The sequence below is a fragment of the Neolamprologus multifasciatus genome, chromosome 7, assembly GCF_963576455.1.
Source record: "Neolamprologus multifasciatus chromosome 7, fNeoMul1.2, whole genome shotgun sequence".
Taxonomy (NCBI): Eukaryota; Metazoa; Chordata; class Actinopteri; order Cichliformes; family Cichlidae; genus Neolamprologus; species Neolamprologus multifasciatus.
This window is the reverse complement of record NC_140445.1, coordinates 1,141,909-1,167,758: the sequence shown is the minus strand read 5'-3', so window position 1 is coordinate 1,167,758 and position 25,850 is coordinate 1,141,909. Positions and strand designations below refer to the sequence as shown.

The 25,850-nt window shown below is 45.5% G+C and overlaps 1 protein-coding gene across 1 annotated transcript in view; it reads right to left on the bottom strand.

Annotated features, from left to right (window-relative positions):
• itga11b (integrin, alpha 11b) overlaps positions 1 to 14,771 on the bottom strand; it is a 39,792-nt gene extending 25,021 nt beyond the window's left edge. The window contains exons 1-2 of the mRNA XM_085167333.1: positions 14,458 to 14,771; positions 7,196 to 7,307 (exon numbers count right to left, since the gene is read on the bottom strand). Of these exons, the coding sequence (XP_085023459.1) occupies positions 7,196 to 7,307; positions 14,458 to 14,629 (284 nt within the window). The 5' untranslated portion in view covers positions 14,630 to 14,771. The remainder of the gene's footprint in view (positions 1 to 7,195; positions 7,308 to 14,457) is intronic.
• Positions 14,772 to 25,850: the final 11,079 nt, after the last annotated feature.

The following is a 25,850-nucleotide window of genomic DNA, read 5'->3' as shown; positions in this document are numbered from 1 at the left end:
TTGCTGTGTCTCATTATGCCAGCAGGTGGCAGCACGTTAGTCGAGTCGTCTGTGTCGCTGCTCCGTCCACGCGCAGAATCATGTCAGGAAAAGTCGGGAGCCAGAGTCCAGTTTGGGATTACTTTGAATATGACTGTGTTTTGGATAAAGCAAGTGTCTTGTAGTGGAAACAGACAAATTATGAGGGACATTTCTAAAGGGAAAAAAATCCCACAAACCTTAAAGTGCACTTGAAAAGCTCACACAAGAAGGCTAACCTAGCTTAGCTTGAGAAGGTAAGGGAGCACACTCAACCCTCATCCCCAGAAAACAGAAGCTAACCCCAGGCAAGGCAGCGTGATGCATCCCGAGACAACAGGACGGGGATATCTACACAACTGTGTGAGTCAATTACCTTCAAAAAGTTTATCAATTCACTTGAACCAAAATTACGAACACCCGGTGCTGCAAGAGTTAATAGTCTCATTGGGGCCAAGATATACATTTTATAGTTGCCTGGTATCAATGGTTGTTCATCTGCCTTTATTTATTTAAAGAACCCATAGGTGGGAATGTGAGTTGTCTGTCTCTGCGTGTTAGCCCTGCGACAGACAGGCGACCTGTCCAGGGTGCAGTATGGTAGCTGGAATAGCAACATACCCAAGGATGAGCAGAATGACTGATATGATGAAACTGGGATTTTGTTACACTTAATTATTGCAAACACAACCAAAACTATAACTGAAACTAATCAAAACTAAACTGAAACTAAGGATTTTCAAAAAAATTAAAACTAAACTAAACTAGCAAACAATTGGTAAAAACTAATTAAAACTGATATAAAATTGAAAATCTGAAGTCAAAACTAAATAAAAATAAAAACTAATGAAAATTGCAAAACTATTAAAACCCTGGTGTGTGTAACCTGAAGCATTATGTCATTGTGTTTGTCCAGGCTCAAAGCAAAGAGGAGGGTTTGCTAGGATTAGCTCGAGCGTTCAGGAGGTTTCTGCACCATCACTCACAGCCTCCACTCCACTCAGAGCTATAACAGCCTACAGCGTGTGTCTGATATGAAAACGTTATGTTTCGTGGTCTGTTAATCCTTTCATTGGCGTGTTCTTGGTTGGGTTTTGGCCCAGTATGAGCTGCTTTTAAATCTTGGTATTTTTCTCCACGTACAGAAACGTTTCCACTTCCCCTCCTCAGAGGTCAGTCCTCGTGGCAGCGGTCATGTTAGACACAGATCCTGCTGCCACAGTTACACTCAGCAGGCGGGTCATTAGTGTTAACTGGCGTAAACGCCACCACATGTGGCCTTAGTGGCGGTTCTGGGAAGAGGGCTGACTCACATACCAGAGGAGCTGCTGCAGCAGAGCGCTAACCCTCAATCTGCTAAAGTGTCTCCTGTCCACATCAAACGGCGGAAAAGCAGCGCTGACAAACCACATCCCAGAACGCAGGCGGCCCGGGTTCACATCCTGCAGACAGGAGCACGCCTCCGAGCCTCTGACATCATCCCGCCATGCTGATCACTTCCTGAGCAGGTGATGTTATTTAGCTTTCGGTGAAACTTCAAACTGCACGGGCACTTCTGCTGCTGCTTTACGGGACTCTTTGTCATGTAATTGATGATCTCCGGGATGTTTTCCCCGAAACCAGCAGCTGGAAGGTGCAGCCTGATAAATCTACCGGCGTAGACGCTGCTGGAGTTAGAAGATCTTCTATCAGACAATTACAGTGTTGCAGACTTTATGGAGTAATCCGATTACAAGTCAACCAAAGCTTTCCTCTCACAGGTTTGATTGCTTTTATGACGTCTTCGTCTTCAGCCGCCCTGCTCACTTCAGGAGAAAAGAACCAGGCTCTGCACAAACATCCCAGCTGACCCCCGCCGAAGAGCCCAAACCAACGTCAGCCATGCCTTCAGCATCTCTTCTTCTTTCGATGCCACTCGTTCCCCCCATGAGAGACGATGACCTCACGTCACAGCTTTTATGATCAGTTTATATGAAAACAAGTGTTCATTTATTCCAATATCTTTACTTGGTGATGCCACTTTTAGGCCATCGCCTGTGTTTCTCCTCGTCTCTCCTCGAGTTCTCCATCCGTCACTTCCTGTTTTATTTTGGTAACAGCCTGTGCTTTCCCTCAGGTTCTGTGTACATCCTGTCCTGCCCAACATTGATAATTTAATTACATGTCAATTTTGTTAAAAGTAACAAACTTTCACTGTTTAAAACATTGAATTTAATCGAGTGTGGTCAAATAAAATGTACGTGGCATGGTAGAGATTCATACTAAGCACATTTTCCTTAATAATTAATTATTTAAATACAAAAAAATTAAATAATAAACAGTTCCTGCGATTTTATTTTGGATTTGTGATGAACTTGTTTTTATTTTTGCCTGCGTCTGCTCGTCTCCTGCAGCACCTTCTGTTGCTCTTTCACATTTAGCTTCATTAGAGTAGATGTCTTGCAGCTGTTACTGAAGGAAGTCAGAGCCTCTGGTAGCAGCTCGGCCTCTGATGGCACACACACACACACACACGCACACACACACACACACACGCACACACACACACACACACGCACAGCGGGAGGTTTGACCTCAGATGTAACTGAGGTCAAACCTTCGGCGGCGACTCTGAGCCGTCGCTCTCACAGATGTAAACGAGGCAGATGTTTGCTCTCTGTCACTTTCAGCAACCTGATGAGCAACACGTCTGCTGTCTGTGGAGCGACACTCGATTGTGTTGCAGTTTTGTTGTTATTTTATGAATTTTGATGAAATTTTGAAACGTGAGCAGACAAATAAAGACGACCAATCGTGAGTGAGTAATCAGTCCTCACTCGTACTTCGAGGGAATCACAGACAGCAGATCAGATTAATGCAGAACAAAGAAGAAGGGGAAACGAGGATCTCTGATTACGCTGCTTTTACTGCGATTTATGCGCTAAAAGTGAAACTCGTGTTGCACACGGTTAAACAAAACCAGATAAATATCCAAACCAGGACACGCAGGACAAATAGAGTCGATAAGAGATGCATGAGGACATTTCCTCGAATGTTACAGACTCAGGTGACAGTTTCTGCTTCAACATATTTGAAAGGTTTCACACAATCCACCGACATCGATATCAGGGATCATTTGTCTCAGAGACGTTTAAAGGAAGAGTCGAACTAATGATGAAAACAGCTTCATGATCAAACAGCTCGTCCTCACGCTCATGGCAGCGTCGGCGTCTCTGCGCAGTGAGCGAGGCTCTGAGGAACATGGAGCTGCCAGTGAGCAGACCACAGCTTCTCTTCATGGTCATTGGCCAGAGGGGCTGATGGCGCGATATGGCAGCCTCGCCTCTGTCAGTCTGCAGGGCAATTCAATTCAATTCAATTCAATTTTATTTATATATTTTATTTATATATTTAATTTATGAATTAAAAGTCTGTCTTGGTCTTTCATTAATTAATAGGCTGGTGTGAAAAATTGCTGCCACACCTCCCCCTCGGCCTGTGCTTCGAGATTTCTGGTAGTTAGAATGACTCGGGGGTGTTGATTCATTTAAACTAACATAATCATCCTGCTGCAACCAGGTTTCTGTAAGGCAGAGTAAATCAATTTGTTGATCAATTATTAAGTCATGTACTAACAGAGACTTGGAGGAGAGAGACCTAATATTTAATAATCCACATTTCACTGTTTTACTCTTTGGTTCAGATGTGGATACTGTATTGTTCTTTCTTTGTGATTGTTTAAGTTGTTTGTTGCTGATTTTTAGTTTGTTTTTTGTCTTTTTGGAAGCAGACACAGTCTCTATGGAGATGGGTTTTGGGGGGGTAGCAGGAGGAGAGAAGCTGCAGAGAGGCGTGTAAGACTGCAACTCTGCTTCCTGGTCCCAACTCTGGATAGTCATGTTTTGGGGGGTTTAATAAATTAAGGGCAGCTGTGGCTACAACCGTAGCTGCCTCCACCAGTGTGTGAATGTGAGAGTGAATGAATAGTGGCATTGTAAAGCACTTTGGGTGCCTTGAAAAGCGCTAAATAAATGCAATCCATTATTGTCTCAACCCTGCATGTGGACACTTCACTCCTGTGGGTACCCGCTGCATTAAAATGCGACCAACCCACGCTGAGCTTCGAGAGCGCTCCAGCTGAGCCGTCCACAGAGGAGAGGAGCGCTCCGGGGCTCCTACAGCCTTTTCTCCCAAAATAATCTGACGTGTTTATGCTGCTACACGAATACGTTCAAAGGACAACCTCTGACCAAAGCCTCGCTCTTGTGTGACCGACCTCCAGCAGAGAAGGTGAGAGCATTCAGGTCAGAGCAGCATCCCTGAGATCTATCCTTACAACATCTGTTTGACAGAAAGTCGTTCCCATTTCTTTTATATTGGGCTGCCTGTAGATCAGGAAGCAGAGCAGATGATCATCTGTGAGCCTGAAGGTTGACGGTTCGATCCCCAGCTGCTCCAGTCTGCTGATGTGTTTGTGAAGCCCAGGTACTCCTGATGAGTGTTAGATAGAAAGTACGCAGGTGTAGAGGAAGTGCTCGTGTGAATGAGACGTGTAGTATAAACCAATGGAGCGCGTCCAGCTGCAGACAGCCACCCACTGAAAACATCTGCTTCATGAAACCAAAATAATAATTGTCATTTCTACTCTGACCTGAACCCCAATCTTTTTATTAGCCTGAACAAACAGGACTTTAAACCTCATCAATATACAGAGCAGGGATGAGAAGAACGACTGATCACGGCTGAAACAGGCGGCAGTCACAGAGCCTGACGGTTTATTGTACAAAGAATTCTCCCATGAACTCGGGAATATTGAGGATAACTGGGAAGACAGACGGCGAGGAAAATGCCTCTGTGCCTGAAATGCAGATATCACCAGCAGAAAAACAATCCTGCTGAATTACTGTGTCAGATCCACACACACACACACGGAGGCGAGCGGCGTGATGGGCTTCACAGAGGGAGGCTGGGGAATAACAAACCACAACACATAGTTTCCAGATCCGGCGCTCCGCCTCCAGATGCAGGAGAGACTGCTCGCAAGACAAATGCAATTACTTTCCACTTGTTTACCTGAGACTTCAAAAGCAAGAGCGATTCTGTAATCCTGCAGGATCGCGAGGTATGCGTCACGGCTGGAAGAGTTTCCAGATAACAAAAAACTGTTGGACAATCTCACCTGCAACCGCAGACAGACGCCGAGAGGAAAACAACAGCGTAACCTCCTGATAATTAACAAAGTGCTCACAGGTTTCTGCTGCTTCATTTTCTGATTCCCAGGTGACCAACAAACACTCGCTCACGCTGCCAAACGTTTCCTTCTTTCCTTGATTCTGAACTTTATTTAAAAGATTTCAAACATCTAAAGATCTAAAGAACCAAAGTCGGTGACGTCATCAGTCTGAAAGGCTGCTTTGGGAGTGCAGCGAACCACAGCGAGAGAGTTATCCACACGTGGAGGAAAACTGGAACCTTCGCAGGAGCGGCTTCAACATCCAGGAGGTCGCAGAACAACATCGACTCTGCTCAGTTAAGGTCAGAGGTCATGATTCAACAATGAGAAAGAGACGGGGCAGAAATGACCTCCGTGAGAGTTCAAGGAGAAAACCACTGCTGCCCAAGGCTCATCTCACATCTGCCAGAAAACATCTGGATGATCCCAGAGAGGGTTTGAGCCCCGTCACATCCGATGAGACGCCATCACAGCAGCAGCAGTGATGGTGGTCTGGGCTGCTCTGCTGCTCCAGGACGACTCGCTGCTGCCATCCTGAAGGAGGAAGTCCTCCCATCAGTTCATGAAGCTCAAGAGCACTCGGGCAGCAGGACAATGACCTTAAACAGCTGTTCATCCTGGAAAAACCTCCAACATGTCTGAATTCAAACAATCCTCCAAAGATGAGTCGACCAAAGTTTCTCCACAGACGTGAAAGACTCACTGAAGGCATCACAAACACAGCACTGCTGTTTCTGCTGGTGCAGTTACCAGGTGTAGGGGCAGTTACTTTTGCACACAGGGCAGGTAGGTTTGATTTGAAAAGTGGTTTTGTGGTTTCCTTTGTCTAATATCAGATACTTTCCCGCAGCTCTGTGCAGAGTTTTAGTCACCAAGACTTGATCAGTTTCTCAGCGTTCCTAATATCTTTGTATTTCCATATTTCGTCTTCTTTCATCCCACTCTAACACACCTCATCTCCTCTGAAGGCCCGCTGAGAGTCCACGAAGGCTGAGAATATAAAGATGAAGGATGGGAGAGCAGACCGAGCGGGGAGCCAAGGACAAAGTGTACAGGAGCGAGTGTTTGCACGAGAACGAGAGTGACGACCTGCGTTATGAAATCTGGATTTTCAGCAGTAAGAACTATAAATAATGTCCACATGCTCGGCACAAAAATGTTCCACGTTTCAGTCTCGCTGGTGGAAAATGTGTCATCCTAACATGATCTTGACATCTCGACATAATTCACGCTGCAGAGGGAGGACGGAAACAGACGAGCGGCGTTCCAAGTCAAAGGTATTTCAGCTCCGTGGCCCAGAAGATACGAACCTGCTGCCGTCAGACGGGCCGCGGCCTCCAGTAAATCCTCGCCATTATCTTTCATCCTCAGACACGCAGACACGCAGACACCATCTATTCTGTCCTCACCTGGAGATGTTCAGCTTGAGCTGAGCCTCCCCGAGGAGACGAGAACATTTTCCTAAACCTCTCTCCACTTTTGAGCCTCGAGATGGAGCGCTTCGACATCGCCGGCCGGACGCGACGAGTAAGAAACCGAGAGATGTGGCCCCGCCCTGACTCCTCGCCTGCGTCAAAACGGACGTCACGTTTAATTCAGGCCTGAAACTCACGAGGGAAACGTCACCGAGCTCTGCAGGCTCATCTTCACATAAACCTCCTTCAGTCAGACTTTACAGGTGTCGCCCCCTGCTGGCTGTTACAGTAATGCAGGTTTAAGGCTGGGTTCACACCTGTAAGCTGCTGCCATCTTTTCACTTCAGTCTACACCTGACTGCACCTGTCAGCGGTGCGCCATCCTGCTAACGCCAGCGGGTTAAACTTTGCTGTGACCGTTGGAAGAGCAGCCACGCTGACTCTCCGTGGAGTCTCGGAGCTACTTGGACCCTGAAACACTTCACGAACAGGTGGATTAAAGTAAACCCAGGAATCTATAAGAACGGGTTTGGGACGCGACGCCACTCACCACTGCTGTCCTCCCGCCTCGTGCTGCTGCACCGTGTACCCGAACTGAGCTTCTTTAGAGCCAGCGAAGATCTTGAAGTTCTTCGTGTCAAAGTTGAAACAGAGCTGAAGATCTGAAAGACAGAAAAAGGTTTGTTTTTATTCACCACCCATTAAAACCAGTCCGCAGTGAGTCCTGCAGCCACGCGAGCTGGAAACGGCCCAACAAAGTGAAAGCAGCTGTAACGCAGGCTGCTATCGCTCTCAGAAGCTGTGCTATCAAGCTAACATCATCAAGCTGCTGATGTATCTCTGCAGTCCAGACTTTATTTACATATCACCAAATCACAGCAACAATCACTTCAAGGTGCTTCATGTTGCAACCCAACAATTATCTGACCCCTATGAGCACCTTGGAGACAGTGGGAAGGAAAAACTCCCTTTTAACAGGAAGAAACCTCCAGCAGAAAATGGGAAATACTATTTTCACACTGCTCAAAATGACTTGTACTTAAATTTACTTAATTTATCATTTGCGTTTCCTTTCCTGTAAAAACCTGACGTGTGTTTGCAGGTAAACATATAATACTTATATATATATTATCATAATTATAATACACTGACATTCTGCCTTTAGTCGTGGGCCGTATCTTAAAGTGTTACGGAGCGTTTTATTGTTATTTTAGTTTCGTCTCCCTCTGTCGTCTCTATTTGTCATTTTGTCTTCCTGTTTTATTTTGGTAGTCTCTTCTCTTTGTGTGCCTTTTACTTCCTGATTGTGCCTGTTGCTCAGACCCCAGCATGTCGTTCCTGTCTGCATCGCCTCCAACTGGTGCAGAACGCTGCTGCTCGCATGCTGACCGGCTCCAAAAAGAGAGACCACATCACTCCGGTCCTCTGCTCTCTCCACTGGCTCCCAGTTGCTTTTAGGATTGATTTTAAAATTTTACTGCTGGTTTTTAAGGTTCTTAACGGTACTGCACCTCCTTACCTGGCAGAGCTTCTTAGCATTTACTGCCCCAGGAGATCTTTGAGGTCAGCAGACCTGATGCTTTTAGATGTTCCCAGGTACAGATTAAAGACTAGGGGAGAGAGGGCTTTTGCTGTGGCTGCACCCAGACTGTGGAACAGTTTACCTCCTCACATCAGATTCTCCACAAGCCTAGGAACTTTTAAAACTGCTCTTAAAACTCACCTCTTCTCATTGGCTTTTAGCAAGGTTTAACTTACTGTTTTAACTTATTGTTTTATCAGTGAGGTGTTTTATGTACTTGTGTTTTATTGTATTTTATATTGTATTTTATTGTACAGCACTTTGGTCAGCCTTGGTTGTTTTTAAATGTGCTTTATAAATAAACTTGACTTGACATGTACATACAGCTGGTCCTGTTATTTTGATCTAATCCCATAACATGTCATGGTGGATCTGATGTCATCACCGGTTTTGTGTCTTTCCTCCTGCTCAGCTGACTTAATCAACTTTCTCACTGAGAGCGTTTCTGGTTACGGGATCATCTGATTGGCTGATATGTCATTCAGGCTAAAATAACCAGGTTTAAAATGCATACGGCATTCCTTCACAACCTTTTGATCTCAGTGTGACCTTTTGACCATTTGCTTTTTGTCCGTATTTCCTGAGCGCTCCGGTTCGCTTCTCCCAGCTGTGGCGTGATTGGAAAACTGGGCACGCTGCCGGGATCGTTGGCCAGCAGTGGTGATGAGTTTGGCTGCTGGAAGCCAGAAGAGTCGTGTTTGTTTGCTCGTGGCTGAGAGGAATCTGTCCTGTTTGAGCCAAGAATCCGGGCAGGGATCGATCCTGACGGTCGCTGATGTGGACGATCCTCCCGACCTGTGGTCAGCGACAGGTTTTTCTATGTGCGTCTCATAATTGAAGGCAGATTAGAATCCAGATGGAGAATCAGCTGTGAGATTCGTTTTGTTCCTGTTTCCACAGAAATCTCCGCCAAAGCCCGTCTGTGCCGCTTCCTGCAGACGGCAGGCAGACGGCACAACGCTAACTCTTTAGCCACATATGAATCAGCAGAGGTCAGAGGTCACAGCCCGAACTCTGCAGATTTTAGCACTTCAAACCCCGAGGTCTCCATCACAGCACTCCACACATGAAAAGGACACGTGTGGGTGAGCCGAGGCAGCGAACAGCAGGTGGGCCACATTTCTATCACATGCTTGTGATGCTCTGTGATCAGCTTCAGCCTGTAAACGTGGCTTTGGGTTTATAATAACTGGATCAGTCGTTGATCAGATCCCGACTAAAAAACTGGATCTGTTCAACGTGCCGATTGATTGATTTGATTGGCCTGAATTATTTTGTGTTGGCAGCAGCTGGTAGTTCTTCGCATGTCTGCAAACTGTGGTCAAAGCGAGCTGGCGGACCTGCAGAGCTCAAACATGACGATGTTCAGTCAGAGAGACGTCGGGTGGACGCTGGAGGAACGCTGCTTTGGTTCAACACAAACTGAGGAGATTTTGCTGTGTTATGTTGTGTGAGCAGGTTTGTCAGACTAATAAAGGACTTCATGAAACAACGGTGATGAACAGAGTTTGTCAGGACTCGGCACCAAAACATGAGGAATTGGAAAAAGTTGGATTTGTGCAGCCTGAGTTCATGAAGGTAAAAACTGTGTTGTTTCACCTGCCAACAAAAATCTGGATGATCCCTGAGTCTCCTGGGAAAATCTTCTGTGGACTGATGAGACAGAAGCTGAACTTTCTGAAAGGTTGATTCCCGTCACATCTGCATCAAACTACCAGCGTTGCATGAAGAGAACGTCACACGGTGGAGGTGGAGGTCCGGCTGCTCTGCTGCTTCAGGACGACTCGCTGTACCTGAGGAAAACATGAGTCCTGCTCTCTGAAGGCAGCAGGACAATGATCAGAAACACAGCAGCATGTCCACCTCTGATTGGCTCAAACAACAACATGAAGTTTTGGAGCAGCCAGTGTTAAATGAGCGTTCATGATGGAAAACCCTCCATTGGTGACGTGAAAGACCCACTGAAGGCATCGCAAACACTGGACTGCAGGTCTCACTGCTGAGGCTGGAACAGTGAGTTACCAGGTGTAGGGGGCAGTTACTTTTGCACACAGGGCAGGTAGGTTTGATCACTTAATGAATGAAATCGTCGTTTAAAAAGTGCACTTTGAGTTCACTCTACAGATATCTCCAAAATACACAAACAGCTGACCTCACAAACACGTCACCATCTCAGTCTGAGACGTTCTATCAGACCCTCAAAAACATCACTTTTTCCAGTTTGCTTCAAAGTTTCTTACATAAGACGACACGTATCACAGATCGTGCTGATCATCACCAGGCCGAGCTGCTCCCAGAGCTGGCTGCGCCGTTAATACCTCTGCTTTCTTTAGTTATATAAAAGTTTTCTATGTATCAGAAGAGCAAAGTCACAGCAGCTGCATGTCTGTGGTTTCTGTAAAACGCCAAAACCAGCAGACACATGAGAAGCTTTCAGTTTGTTTGGTTACTGTGGCTGGAGGTGGAGGTGGGTGTAGAGCAATGCTCCCTCTAAGCTGCGCGCGTGCGCACTGCTGGCACAGGAAATCTGTGTTGTGCACAAAAACAATCTAACCTGAACTGAAATTAACATTAAAACTTTAACAATTTTGTTTTGCAGTGTCAGTCAGTGACTGGCTGCTCCCGTATGGGAACGATGCCACCTTATCCCAAAGTCCAGCCAATGATGCGATTCACATTCGTATATAAGCAGCTAATCAACGTGGCTGACAGGCTGTGACAGCGTGTACAACCATTGGAGATGTGAGCAGCACAGACGAACAACTGACGGACAAAGTGTGGACTTTACACCAGTTTTTAAATTGTGTTGATCGGCCGTAAAACCAGAGTTATGATAAAATATCTGCAATGTTTGTTTTTCTTCCTGAATACTGTCGTTGTTTTTAATTACTGCAGGAAGAAACGGGAAAAACAGCGTTTTATAAGGAAAACGCTCAAAAGCCTGTGAACAAAACCAAAACACCCCCCAGCCTGTCCTATTGGTCGAAAAATGTACCATGTGGACCAATCAAAAAATGATATGACAACATGGCATTTAGTTGTTTAGGGAGGGGGAAGTTTTAGGAGTGATGGCGTGTTTGAGATGTGAGAGATTTGTGACGTTTAGCACAAATCTTGTGTAGTTAGTGTGTAGTTAGTGTGTAGTTAGTGTGTAGTGTAGTCAATAGTGTTGTTGTGTGTCAGAACAATGAGGCGACTGCTGAGTGTTACAGGTGTTACAGCAGTGACACATCTGCTGCTGTCAGGCCTGCAGGTATCAGGCTGTTGTTCTCCTTCATCTCATAGTGACACAAATTATTTTTGGAGTGACACAAATAATTTGTGTGGCATCAGATTTGATGCAGAACAGCTGATTGTTCTGTGAATAGTTTGAAATGTTTATTTAAAAACGCCTTGGCTGCATTTTTAGGTAAACAGCTGCAAAACACTTTGTTTGCAAAGCTCAGTTACTTTTTTGAAGAAGTAACTATCATTAATTGCCCAACATTGGTCATTATTTACTGTATTTGCAGACAGAGTTACAGACTCTCTCCCAGACCACAGACTCATCATACAAGTCAGAGCAAAAAAAAATAAAAAAACAAAAAGTTTTGTTTTCAAAATTGGAGTATTTTTACTTCCAAACATGCTACACAGGACATGAACAAGATTTTTTAAATTTTCATTGTAAGTGGGCTAAAGCAGCAACAACAGCGAGCGTAACGATCGGCCTAAAAGCCACGGCGTGCTGTTAAATCGTTTTATCCTCTGACATCCTGCAGAAAACCTCCTCGCCCTGCAGACCGCCGAACCTCCAGGGACAACATACTGACCCTCCAGCCATCACACCAAACTGCACTAATGCAATAAAGAGAGGAGAGGGACGGCTTCAGTGTGAGGAAACACAGTTTGAACAGAAGAAATCAGGAAAAATGGTTCCTGCAACCATCCGCTGGGACTGAGGAGGGCCCGTCTGTAATCCTACACCGCAGCGCTGCAGAGGATGGAGACATCAGCAGCGCCAAAACGGCCTCGCACGCTTTCCAACAGATATCACAAAATCAAACGATGTTCCTGTTATTTCCTGTTTTATTTTGAAGTTACTCCGTTTACATCTTACTGCGCCCCGCTTCCTGCCTTTGTTGTTTTCCCACACAGGTGGTCAGGTGATCACTGCTGCTTCCTGCTCGCTCAGTTTTCTTTTCCTACTTAGTACGTTTGTTTCCTCGCACTCCTGCTTTCCCTGATGGACCGCCCAGCCTGGCCTGAGACACCTGGGTTTCATTTGGGTCTTTTTACCTGGGAATTCTTGTAGCACCATCAGGTCATTTCTTACCATGATAAATAAGCATGGCACCTTTTTAATGGATTTTGGAATATTCCAGTTTAGTCTGAAAGTTGTTGGTGAAGCTTCAGCACTCCCTGTCTTCACCAAGTTAAATGCAAAACCAACATAAACCTCTTGAACATCCTCTCTGAGGCCTCGAGCTTTAAAGACTCTGCAGCAGTGTTGCCAACTTAGCGACTTTGTCGCTATATTTAGCGAGTTTTCAGACCCCCTAGCGACTTTTTTGCTAAGAAAAGTCGCTAAAAAAAAGACGTGAAAGCGCATATGGCTTTTACTCTCAACAAGCAGCGGGTGCTGTAACGCAGTCAGTTCTTCTTTTACTCTTATGCTGTTTTGTGGATCAGGTTTAAAACTACTTATAAACACACACACACAAAGTAACTCCACCAGAGTGCCGGTCCAAGCCTGGGTAAAGGAGCAGGGTTGGAATTGTGACATTACAAAAAACAATAATTGCTAAAAGAAATTTAATTTGTAGTTCTAAATAAATTCTAAATGCATTTATGTCTCGTCAACGATGTTATTTCTCTCTCCAGCAGCGTAGGTTACAATTACATTAGCATGACCAATTATGCAAATTAGGTGATGACGTCATTTAGCGACTTCTAGCGACTTTTAGGACAACCAATAGCGATTTTCCTTACTGAGGAGTTGGCAACACTGCTCTGCAGTTCCTCTGACGTCCAGCAGAGGCAGCAGTGAGTCAGTCTCCATAGACTTCTGTGTTAACCCTCTCAGGCTCAAATTAAGTTTTTTGTTGCACAACCAAGTCCTGCTACGGAGCCCCGCAGGGGACATGGGAGAAAAAAAAATTAAGACGGACTTTTGCGAGATCTCGCAAAACAAACTCGGGATCTCGCAAAACAAACTCAGGATCTCGCAAAACTTTTGCGAGATCTCGCAAACGTTTTAGCCGCATTCTTTGGACGCTGGCTCGAAGCCGACCGGGAGGTCGAGGCACGATGTGCCGGGAAAGCGGTGTTCCTCCCGGCTGTAGTAGGTCTCGACCTCCCGTTAGCTTCGAGCTAACGGGAAGCTAACGGGTTAGCTTCGAGCTAACGGGAGGTCGAAGGCCGAAGAATGCGGCTAAAACTTTTGCGAGATCCCGAGTTTGTTTTGCGAGATCTCGCAAAAGTCCGTCTTAATTTTTTTCTTCTCCCATGTCCCCTGCGGGGCTCCGTACCCTGCAGTGGTACTTTTTACTCATAAAATATGTATGTGGGGTAATCAGGTTGTTAGTTTTTAACAAATCTGCAACGTCTGCCTGGAGAGGGTTAAAACGTTACAGCAGAAATAAACATGTTTGCAGCCTGACACACAAACTTCACACCAACTCTGTTAAAGTTTGAAGTTTGCATTAAGGAGCTTGAGCCAGAAACCACAGTCGGCCGGCTACATCCACTTTTGCACACTGCTCTCCACACACCTGAGTGTCTGAAGCTGCCATTACTCTCATTACTTCTCATCTGGGAACTCTCTGCTGCGCCTCAGCAGCAAAACACAAGCCTGCCTTCGCAGAGCTGCATGTGACGTCCTTGTTTTGCCTCATCTGCGCATGCGGGTCTCTTCGGGACCGCAGAAGGCTTCATTAAACTAATCTGAACACCTGCACTAAACAAAAAGGATCTGTGTGCACTCATGCTCATGAAGGCTCATGTGTCTCGAAAATGTTAGAAAGTCTCACAGAGGCTGATAAATGTCAGGATCTAAGAATCTTTAACAAACCAGAGCGAAATGAATTTTGGGGAGAGAAAGAAAAGTCCAGATGTTGAAAGAGCTGCAGCCCGTCTGCAGTTTCAAAGAGGAAACCTGGACTCAAAGTCCTCATCTCGCTGGTGGATCAGCAGCACCTGTCTGATGTGACCTCTCTGACCTGCTCTGTGTTACCTGTTGCATCGCTCACCTGGCAGGAAGCTGTAGGTCCACAGCAGCAGAAGGTGGTGATAATCCATGAGTGCGTCTGAGAGAGAAGTGAAATAAACAGAGTGTGAGTGAGTGAGTGAGTCCAGCTCTGCTGCTCTGATGTGTGAAGAGGAGAGGAGGAGGAGGAGTGAATGCACCTCCTCCTGCCTCATGTGTCTGATTCTTTAAAGAGCCTCTTAAAGGTCACCTTTTCTTTTCACAGCAGGAGCTTTAATGTCTCAGTCGCTGCACAAACAGGAAATGCCTCCATGTGAGTCTGTGATTCCACACGGTGCTGAAGCCCAGATGTGAACATCTGCCCAAAACTCCCCGGGAGCACTGGGATAATGGATAAACAGTCAGGAAGTGCATCCAACCACAGCGCTGTGCAGTTTTAAATACATCTGTGAGCACACGTGTCCACAAGCGCACTTTATCGTTTTTAATTGTTTTGTTTCAAACCTGCTGACAAAAAAAGCTGCACAAAGCCTGCAGTTCCTCTCACGTCCACTAGAGGCTCCAAAAACTGTATATAAAAGATGGACGTAGTCACCATGACGTCGCCTGTTGGTTTTGGACGTAACGTAATTTTAGGATTGTGAGCGTGTTACGTATTTGTTTGTTTTTTGTTCGTTTGTTTTGGAGCCAGAAGTGACCACGAGTGGGAGGAAGTGAGACGGTGTCAGCTGATACTGCAAACTTTACACATTAATACGATTTAAACATGTGAGTCATACAAACATGTGATTGTTGAGTTTCCTCTGTATGTGTTGTTGTAGGGTCTGCCTGACAACACAAAGCGCCTCGAGGTGATGTTGTTGTGATTTGACGCTGTATAAATAAAACTGAAGTTTGAGGAATTATTCATCTGTGACAGGAAGTTTACTTCCACATGTTGAACCTGAAGCTTATTGTCCTTGGATGGGACGAAGCTCCGCAGTGTGACTGTGTCAGCACACTTTCCGCTCTGTTAATCACACACGCTCACACTCACAAACGTTCCCTCCCCGTCAATAAAAAGATGCTGGCGTGCAGCGAGCTGGACGGCGGCGTGCTGCTGTCACTCTGTCTGGAAAAACAAGTGGAAACTGGGAGTGAAAGCAGCAGAATTAAAGCGAAACAGATGGAAGAGCAGCCGAGGGTCAGTGAGCGCGGCTCCCTGCGTGATGTCCTGGTTCACTTTCACTCGTTCGTTTCAGCTCTCGCTGCAGGAAAAACAAACAAAGCTTATATTTTATTTCCCTGAGGATCGTACAATTATTCCTATCACACAGCAGGAATCAAATATGAGGTGAAAGATGGAGAATTTTCACTTCTTTTTGCGTTAGTGTCCTGCATTGTTTTTATTTTTTATAACCCATCAGAATTTATGTGACATGAGGCGGCAGAGAGGAAGATTTTAAGCTATCAGCTCAGGTAGAGAGTGGATGGATACACAAAGGACCGAGTGTCTCTTTAACCAAACGCATTTCCTAAAATCACCTGAACATCCGCACTGAAACCGAGCCGGCCTGAGAGCGATTCTTTCCTGGGGCATTCAGACAGCTCATGTCGGAGCCCCCGTGAGCCCGTGGGCTGCAGTTACACCCTGAGCTGCTCATTCAAAGCTGCAGAGGCCAAGAGTGAAGAAGAAGAGGGCTCACCAACACCAACATACTGTTTTCAGGGTTCAGAGTCTCAGGGACAGACCTGCAGCCTGTGTCTGTCAGAAAGACTCGTTTCTGGGTAAAACAGTCTGCTGGACAGTTGTCATGTTGTGTTTGTGTCCTCTGTTATGGACGTGTTGTACAACGTTGTATTTTTCCAGTACTTGGCTGAGCTTACTGGGTGTCAGGAAATGAAAGAGCTCAGTTTAAAGGCTCGGTGGCAGTTATGAGTCTGCTCTGTGGTTATTTCTGTGGATGAAATGATCTCAGAGCGCTTTGTCTTCTTGGCTGTGGTGTTTTCAGTCTGTATTTGTCACCCTGTTGGTGGTTCTTGTGTCAGAGCTTCATGTTAATTCTGGTTTTGACTTCTCTGGTTACACTTGCGTCCCCATCTGTGGGTTTCTGCTTTCTGCCCGGATCATGAATCAAACACCTGCTTGAACGTTCGATGCACCTTCACCAACCTGTTTTTGATCATCAGGTTTTTCTCTCTTCAGTAATCAGACAGGAATGTGTACTTACAGAGATCAGTGCACCTTACTGAATGCTAACATCACAGTTCAACGTCACTCAAAGCTCTTAAGCATCTTACATTAAATGGAAAACAGTGCATCCAGTAAGTATGTTGTTGTTTCTTTTGTTTATTAATTAGAATAAAATGACAGATTTTGTTCCAGTAGAATAAAGAAGTCTGTATTTTAACAGTCTGATTCCAGACTAACTTGGTCATGATTGGCTCCTCTCACTGAAATTTACTGACAGCCATCCAATCAGGTCAGACTGCAGCTTTAGCAAAATAAGTCATACCTGACATCGGGGGGGAAATGGAGGAAGGTTAACACTGATCTGACTGCATAGAGCAGACATGACGATGGTCAATCAGCTGTTCTCACATGTGATGAAGGTGCTGGGAGTGTTGGGCCCTCCTCAGGTCACAGGTGAGACCAGTGTGAATCCACACCAACGCTGAGAGTGGATGGTGCTGTAACAGCTGCACACTCGCCTCCTCTCACTGCTCAGGTGCATTTAACACAATGACATTCAGATTTAGTGTAGATGTGGGTGGAAAAAAGGAAACTAACTTCATTAAAGGCAAAGAAAAGTCCAGAACACACAAAGTCCACAAGGAGGAAATTAAAAAACAGACGTCCAGCAAGAGAACTGTGACCTGATTGTAAACACATGGAGACAAAGAACAGAAGGAAGACGGGACTAATGAGGGGGGGCACAGGTGATCACACCAGGGAAGTCACAATAAATGCAAAACAACAGTGACAAGTAACTATCAAAATAAAACAGGAAGTGAGAACCATAACTAAACTGGTGAACAGACACGTGGATGAACTTAACCTGAGGGAGCCGACACAGAAGGATGGAACAGGATGGAACAGGAAGCACCGAGGAAACGCTGATGTGGAACCTCGGCCTCCGTGGAACCTCGGCCTCCGTGGAACCTCGGCCTCCGTGGAACAGGAAACACCGAGGAAACGCTGATGTGGAACCTCGGTCTCCGTGGAACCTCGGCCTCCGTGGAACCTCGGCCTCCGTGGAACAGGAAACACCGAGGAAACGCTGATGTGGAACCTCGGTCTCCGTGGAACCTCGGCCTCCGTGGAACCTCGGCCTCTGTGGAACCTCAGCCTCTGTGGAACCTCGGCCTCCATGGAACCTCGGCTTCCGTGGAACCTTGGCTTACCTGGAACCTCGGCCTCCGTGGAACCTCGGCCTCCGTGGGACCTCGGCCTCCGTGGAACCTTGGCTTACGTGGAACCTCGGCCTCCGTGGAACCTCGGCCTCTGTGGAACCTCGGCCTCCGTGGAACCTTGGCTTACGTGGAACCTCGGCCTCCGTGGAACCTCCATGGAACCTCGGCCTCCGTGGAACCTTGGCTTCCGTGGAACCTCGGCCTCCGTGGAACCTCGGCCTCCGTGGAACCTCAGCCTCCGTGGAACCTCCGTGGAACTTCGGCCTCCGTGGAACCTTGGCTTCCGTGGAACCTCGGCCTCCATGGAACCTCGGCCTCCGTGGAACCTTGGCTTCCGTGGAACCTCGGCCTCCGTGGAACCTCGGCCTCCGTGGAACCTCGGCCTCCGTGGAACCTCCGTGGAACTTCGGCCTCCGTGGAACCTTGGCTTCCGTGGAACCTCGGCCTCCATGGAACCTCGGCCTCCGTGGAACCTCAGCCTCCGTGGAACCTCCGTGGAACCTCCGTGGAACCTCCGTGGAACCTTGGCGTCCGTGGAACCTCGGCCTCCGTGGAACCTCAGCCTCCGTGGAACCTCCGTGGAACCTCGGCCTCCGTGGAACCTCGGCCTCCGTGGAACCTCGGCCTCCGTGGAACCTCAGCCTCCGTGGAACAGGCAATCTATGGAGACCACACATGATTTATATGTAAGTTACAGTTTTTCTCAGATCAGAATGAAAACTCTCAAAACCATTAGTGCCACCTCCACAACATTTAGTCATGTGTGCACATCACAGTGTCTCCTTCCTCTGAACAAACTGCAAATGCTCTTCGACGTGTATCAGTTGCTTTCAAACAATTCTCTGCTGTCGACAACATTATCATGTCAGTCAAAATGAACTCTACTTTTAAATGCTGAATAGTCGTTCCCAATAAAACTAATAGTCGTCACTCGGCCTCCGTGGAACAGGAAACACCGAGGAAACGCTGATGTGGAACCTCGGTCTCCGTGGAACCTCGGCCTCCGTGGAACCTCGGCCTCTGTGGAACCTCAGCCTCTGTGGAACCTCGGCCTCCATGGAACCTCGGCTTCCGTGGAACCTTGGCTTACCTGGAACCTCGGCCTCCGTGGAACCTCGGCCTCCGTGGGACCTCGGCCTCCGTGGAACCTTGGCTTACGTGGAACCTCGGCCTCCGTGGAACCTCGGCCTCTGTGGAACCTCGGCCTCCGTGGAACCTTGGCTTACGTGGAACCTCGGCCTCCGTGGAACCTCCATGGAACCTCGGCCTCCGTGGAACCTTGGCTTCCGTGGAACCTCGGCCTCCGTGGAACCTCGGCCTCCGTGGAACCTCAGCCTCCGTGGAACCTCCGTGGAACTTCGGCCTCCGTGGAACCTTGGCTTCCGTGGAACCTCGGCCTCCATGGAACCTCGGCCTCCGTGGAACCTTGGCTTCCGTGGAACCTCGGCCTCCGTGGAACCTCGGCCTCCGTGGAACCTCGGCCTCCGTGGAACCTCCGTGGAACTTCGGCCTCCGTGGAACCTTGGCTTCCGTGGAACCTCGGCCTCCATGGAACCTCGGCCTCCGTGGAACCTCAGCCTCCGTGGAACCTCCGTGGAACCTCCGTGGAACCTCCGTGGAACCTTGGCGTCCGTGGAACCTCGGCCTCCGTGGAACCTCAGCCTCCGTGGAACCTCCGTGGAACCTCGGCCTCCGTGGAACCTCGGCCTCCGTGGAACCTCGGCCTCCGTGGAACCTCAGCCTCCGTGGAACAGGCAATCTATGGAGACCACACATGATTTATATGTAAGTTACAGTTTTTCTCAGATCAGAATGAAAACTCTCAAAACCATTAGTGCCACCTCCACAACATTTAGTCATGTGTGCACATCACAGTGTCTCCTTCCTCTGAACAAACTGCAAATGCTCTTCGACGTGTATCAGTTGCTTTCAAACAATTCTCTGCTGTCGACAACATTATCATGTCAGTCAAAATGAACTCTACTTTTAAATGCTGAATAGTCGTTCCCAATAAAACTAATAGTCGTCATTTCATTGTTTCAGTCATTACATACAAAATTAATAATTAGTTTTCAAATTCTATCAAGCAAATTTGATACCTTTTGTTATTATTTTCTCCTGGAAATGTCCCCAAAATTGAACAATTTCTCTTAGGTGAACTTCAGCTTTCACTGACGAGGAGGTGTGTGGTGTATCAGTTGTAACCAATGACAGGCCACTTGTTCACAGCCACTCATGGATCAATCCCATGAACCCTCAATTGGCAAGCATATATGAACCGAGCAGGATGTGGTGTGCACCATTTCTACAATTCTGTGACACAGAAATGGGAGGTCAGCATCGTGGAAGAGGGGTGAGGATGGGGGGGACAAAACAGGAGAAGAGGGAGAAGACACCAAACACATACGCAGATCCCTGATGAAAGCAGGGCAACACTTGTTGACCATGTTGTCAATCACGGCCTCACAATGGGTGCGACCAAATGTTGGAAGAACCACTGAACTCAATCGTTCAAACATCTCGTAGGGAGAACAGGTATGTATAGTACTGGACAGTAATCCAACATCTCATAATATCTCCTGTTTGGTGCACATTACTGTAAATTTACTGTAATCTGCACCACAAAGGACTGAAAGACAACCTCGCAGAGGTGGAAGACGGCCCCTTTTTACCTGCAGCAAGAGGAAGCCATTTGTGCAACGGTGACTGCAAACAATGCAAGAAAGTTGAAACAAATTCAAAGCGCTGTCATAGAGGATAACGGTGTGTTTGGCAATATTAGATCTGTGTCAACTGCAACAATTGACAGCGTGCTCAAGAGAAAAGAAATGTGCACGAAACAGTTGTACAAAGTGCATTTGTTGGAATGATCTGGGCCTTATATTAATCTCATATTAATCCAAACTGCCATATAATCATATAGAAGTAGTGTTAAGTGGACACAGCCCTGAATAATAAATGCGTTACAACAGGTGTCCTTCAGTCGTAGACTCTCGCCCGTGTTTGCCTGTAGAGCAGCAGATAAGAGGAAGCATCTTGTAGTGGAAACTTACTGAAATGCTGTTGTTTAGACTAGAATAAGGTGATTTTGAGATCCGCAGCAACACAGGACGCATCTCCCTTCTAGAAGTATTGTGAAAGTGAAATAAAGTGTTAAATGGTCTATGAGCAGGGTTTTGTCTCTGAGGAATCAAAAGAACTCGATGAAGTGTGATATTTACACATTTGAACCCATCAGTGAAAGTGAAGGAGATCCGTCACCAGTGTGTACGGGTGAAACACGTCTTCTATCTGTACTCTAATGTTCAGCACTGTAATCTGTTTTACTCTGTTTCATGCAGTAGAATAGCAATCTGTGTATATACTCACAGAACATACAAAATGCATCATGTTACACAGGAAACGTTGTTACATTTCTCTCTGTGGAGCTGGAAGCCAGAGAACCACTGCACACATTCGTATACGTTGTTGAGGTGGTTTCAGTCTGGCCAAAGGCAGAAGGCGGGGAAGACATCACACTGGACCGAGAGCAACCACTGATGTCCCAGGACGTTTTGCAGTTTGAACCAAATGTTTTGAGAAATACACAAACTGCTGTGCAAATGTTAATAGTGATGTGAGAAAAGCACCAAAGTGACTGAGAAAAACTGTAACAAACAAATAAAACTTAAACACCGTGTATGTGTGAAGATGGCTGGTCCAAACATGGAGGTGGGCACAGCGGCGCAGGGCAGTCGGCGGCATTTCCAGAACACTTACCTCAAACATCTCTGATTGGATAAAAGTTTTATGGTAGAAAGGTTGAATGTATATTTATAGATGGGTGGGTGGATGGATGGATGGATGGATGGATGGATGGATGGATGGATAGATAGATAGATAGATAGATAGATAGATAGATAGATAGATAGATAGATAGATAGATAGATAGATAGATAGATAGTATTGTAAATCCCATTGTCCTTCTCTCACCCCAACCAATCACAGCAGATGGCCCCGCCCCTCCCTGAGCCTGGTTCTGCCGGAGGTTTCTTCCTGTTAAAAGGGAGTTTTTCCTTCCCACTGTCGCCAAAGTGCTGCTCATAGGGGGTCATATGATTGTTGGGTTTTCTCTGTATGTATATTTTTAGGGTCGACCTTACAATATAAAGCACCTTGAGGTGACTGTTGTTGTGATTTGGCGCTGTATGAATAACACTGAATTGAACTTAAATATGAACAAAATGAATGCAGTCCTGTAAAGCCCTATATGTGAGCACACACTAATACAAAAACAAATCTCACTGCAAAAAACAACCAGTGACAATATTCAATTACAATATTATATATAACATGAAATTCTTAGACTCAAAATTAAGAAAATGCTATTTTCATTCAGCTTTCATGCTGGATTCAGCAAATATGACAAGTTTTATCTGACAAACTAAAATATCAGTAGACAGTCTGATCTGAACAGAACTTCTATATTTCAGTTTCCATATGGCACATCTAATTATAACAGAGAAGACTCAGACATTTTGTAATGTATCTGTCCCAAACTGTACTGATTCGTTTGGATGGTAACAAAGACCAGTGAAAATATCAGGATTTTATCTTTCTGAGACATTTTAATGTGGCTGAAAGCCAGTTGGACCGTCCTTCTTTTATTAAAATAAATGTAAAAAATCATTATATATGTTCAAACTTTGTACCATAAAATCTGCATGTAAATCGTCCCGTGTTGAGCTGTGATGGAACGACCCTGTTAGTAATATCTCATCATTATCACGTCGACTGCTGTAACAGAAGAAGAGCGCTCCAGTGTCTCGTGTACTTCTGTAACCAGGGTCCTCCTGAGACTCCTTCTGTGGGCTCCTTAAACCGTGCTGGCTGCTGGTTGGAGGCCCGGCTGCTCTGCATTAAGATTCAAGGCAGCGTTCCCGACAATCTGCCAATTTTGATAAACGGCTCAACATTTTCTCCAAATCCAGGACGGCTGAAGTCTACCCTCTCTTCCAGAGGGGATGAATCCGAAGTGCTGACGATCTGACTGCTTTTGGTTTTTGTCAGAGATGAAAGTGAAAAGTAGGGAAATTTTGGAAACTTTCACCCTTTTTGTAGCTCAAGAAGGAAAGACGCTGAATTCAGGGCATGCAGTTAATAATAATAATAATAATAATAATAATAATAATAATAATAATAATAATAATAATAATAATACAATTATAATAACTATAATAACAATAATAATAACAACAACAACAACAATAATAATAATAACAATAATAACTATAATAACAATAATAATAACAATAATAATAATAATATAACAATAATAATAATAATAATAACAATAATAATAATAATAATAATAATAATAATAATAATAATAACAATAATAACAATAACAATAATAATAATAACAATAATAATAATAATAATAATAACTTTATTTATAAAGCGCTTTCAAACAAAGTGCTGTACAACTAAAAAGATAAATAAAATAAAAGCGATACAGACATTAAACTGTCATTATGTTGTTGTTGTTATGTTACTATGTAGATTATAAATTAAAATAACACTACCATTAAAACTGCTGAAGCAGAATCAGAAACATGTCTGAGAGATGTTTCTGATTTCACACCGACCCCCTTATCCCTTCCTCCACCCACGACCAGTTCTAGGTTCCACCCTGCACGCCCCACCACTCTAAAAATCCTATTAACGGCCCTGCAAAGGCCAGGACGTGGACAGAGAGCAGCTTCCCATGCGAAAGGCCCATTTTTAACGTTTTCGTGGTCGTGGTTTTACGCTGTCAGCCGTGGTTAAGGTCAGGGAAAGACTGTGGTGATTTAATCCAGAAGAATGGGACTTTATCAGCATTGAGACAAAACCGCCTTCTTTCCATAACTTTACTTAAAGTGCTTTCATTTCCTAACCGCAGATCAGATTGTGGAATATGAATCGTGGTCTCAGGCGTGCGTGACCTTTACCCAGCGGCTCCTTTTACTGCGCGGTGTAACCGTGAGAACAGCGACTCTGCTCCTCTGGGGAACATCAGGCCCGAGATGTGATGAAGCAGGTCTGAGTGCTGCTGCTTCTGATCTTGATAAAGTGAAGTGCTGTAAAACACCGAAGCTACAGCCGCTCTCCAATAAACCGATGCCATGCTGGATTTAAAGAAAAATTCCTGCACATGCACATCTTTAGGCAGGAATATTTCAGCTCAACATTTAAAGGAGAGAGTCACTCAATCATTTCTGATTGTTTAATGTTGCTTTTGTTGCCGGGAGAGTTGCCCGGACCTGGTTTACGGTTACAGACGCCGTTAACTGTTCCCAGATGGCCCGCAGAGGTTCAGGTCCAGCCCGGGATCGGGACAGGCGCACAGCGTTAAAGGGCTTTTCCACAAACAGGTGAAGCTCTCACAGCGGCGCAGAGCTTCAGCTTAACCTGGACGTCTTTTTCTCATCTGGCTTCACTCACCCTAAAATCATCGGTGAGGCTGAGACGTCTCATGGGGTGTTTATCAGCTCTGTGTGTGTGTGTGTGTGTGTGTGTGTGTGATAAGATGAAGTGTTTTTAGCTGAAAACTGCTACATGGATAACATCTATTTAAAGCCTGAAAACACAAATCTGTCAGGACAGAGGTCCAGCTCATCATCGTGCATTCCTTTGCAGTAAAGTGTAGACGTGTGTGCAAGACCATTTCACCCAGCTGACGTGTCTGACAGCAAATACCGAGCAAATTAATATTTTATAATAAGTCAACAAATACGAGGCCCTGGTTTGCATTATATCACTGTGTGAGCTCAGTGCGGCTCCAGCACGAGTCTGTAATCTTTTCCAGAGACGAGCTTTCTGAAATTTCCATCGCTGCTCATCGCTGAGCAGAGACGAGTGTCTGCTGCCTCCTAGTGGAGAAATCAGGGGACAAGCTGAGACGTTGTCCGGTCCATGCATGACCTCAGCAGAAATGTGCCCTCATTTATAATGAACTACTCCAGGGCTGTGTTCATATGGCGTTATTTTTGTTCCACTATTCTGAGCGCACGTAAAAAAAAGTTTGCAGGTGCAAGTGTTGCATTTTGAGGAGAAATTTATTTTGAGCAAAGAAAAGCTGAATCTGAGTGAACAAAATTCATTGCTGTGTGCAAAAACTGTGTTTCAGTGTTTGCTATTATCCACACACACACAACAGCAGCTCCTCTCACTCAGTTTTTGCATTTGCGCTCGCTCACAATGTGTTGCTCGCGCTCTCAACATTTCTGCCCGTGCGCGTTCAACTCTTTCTCTACACCGTTATCTCTGAAAACGTTAGAGCACTTATGCAAATATGTGATGTCTTGATGAATCAAGCAGATATTTGAAGTTTACACAGAAACATTCTCACATGAAAATATCTTAAAAGTTTATTTTGTGACCCAGAAAGAGTAATATTTCAAACTCCGCCACTCTGTGCTCCTCCGCCACTGCCTCGTTTGAGTTTTGGACGAAATGCATTCTGGGATATTGCATTTCGTCATTTCGAGCTGATTGGAGACCAGAACAGCCAATCAGATTTTTTTTGCATCCAAGTCTGTGAAAAGTCGAACCCCTTCACTCCAGGAGAGTGACGGTGTTAATAACAGAAGATACCCGAAATTCAGGATCTTTCATTAACAGTCAGCGACTCCTTCAGTTAAATATGATCATGGGCAGAAACAGCTAGTTAACAGTGAAGGTCAGCAGGCTGACTAAACTAACCTTCACCCCTATAAGTTCAATATCATTGCTAAATTAGTTTAATACTAAATGATCTACTCATTAGGCTAGTTAGGCTCAAAAGCTGCCTTAATAACTGAAGCTCCTTTTAATTCTGCTAGTTAGGCTCAAAATGGTTAACTAACTCATTAATTAGGCAGAACCAAAGTATCCACTAGTTACGAGTTTTGACTTTAAAGTTGGATTTTAGTTCATTACAGCAAAAAAATCCAAGTAGGTAACTAGTAAAGGTAAAAATGATGAGCAACAAACTAGTTAAGCTCTTTTTTCACTTACCAGTAAAGTAGCAAGAAAAGTAAG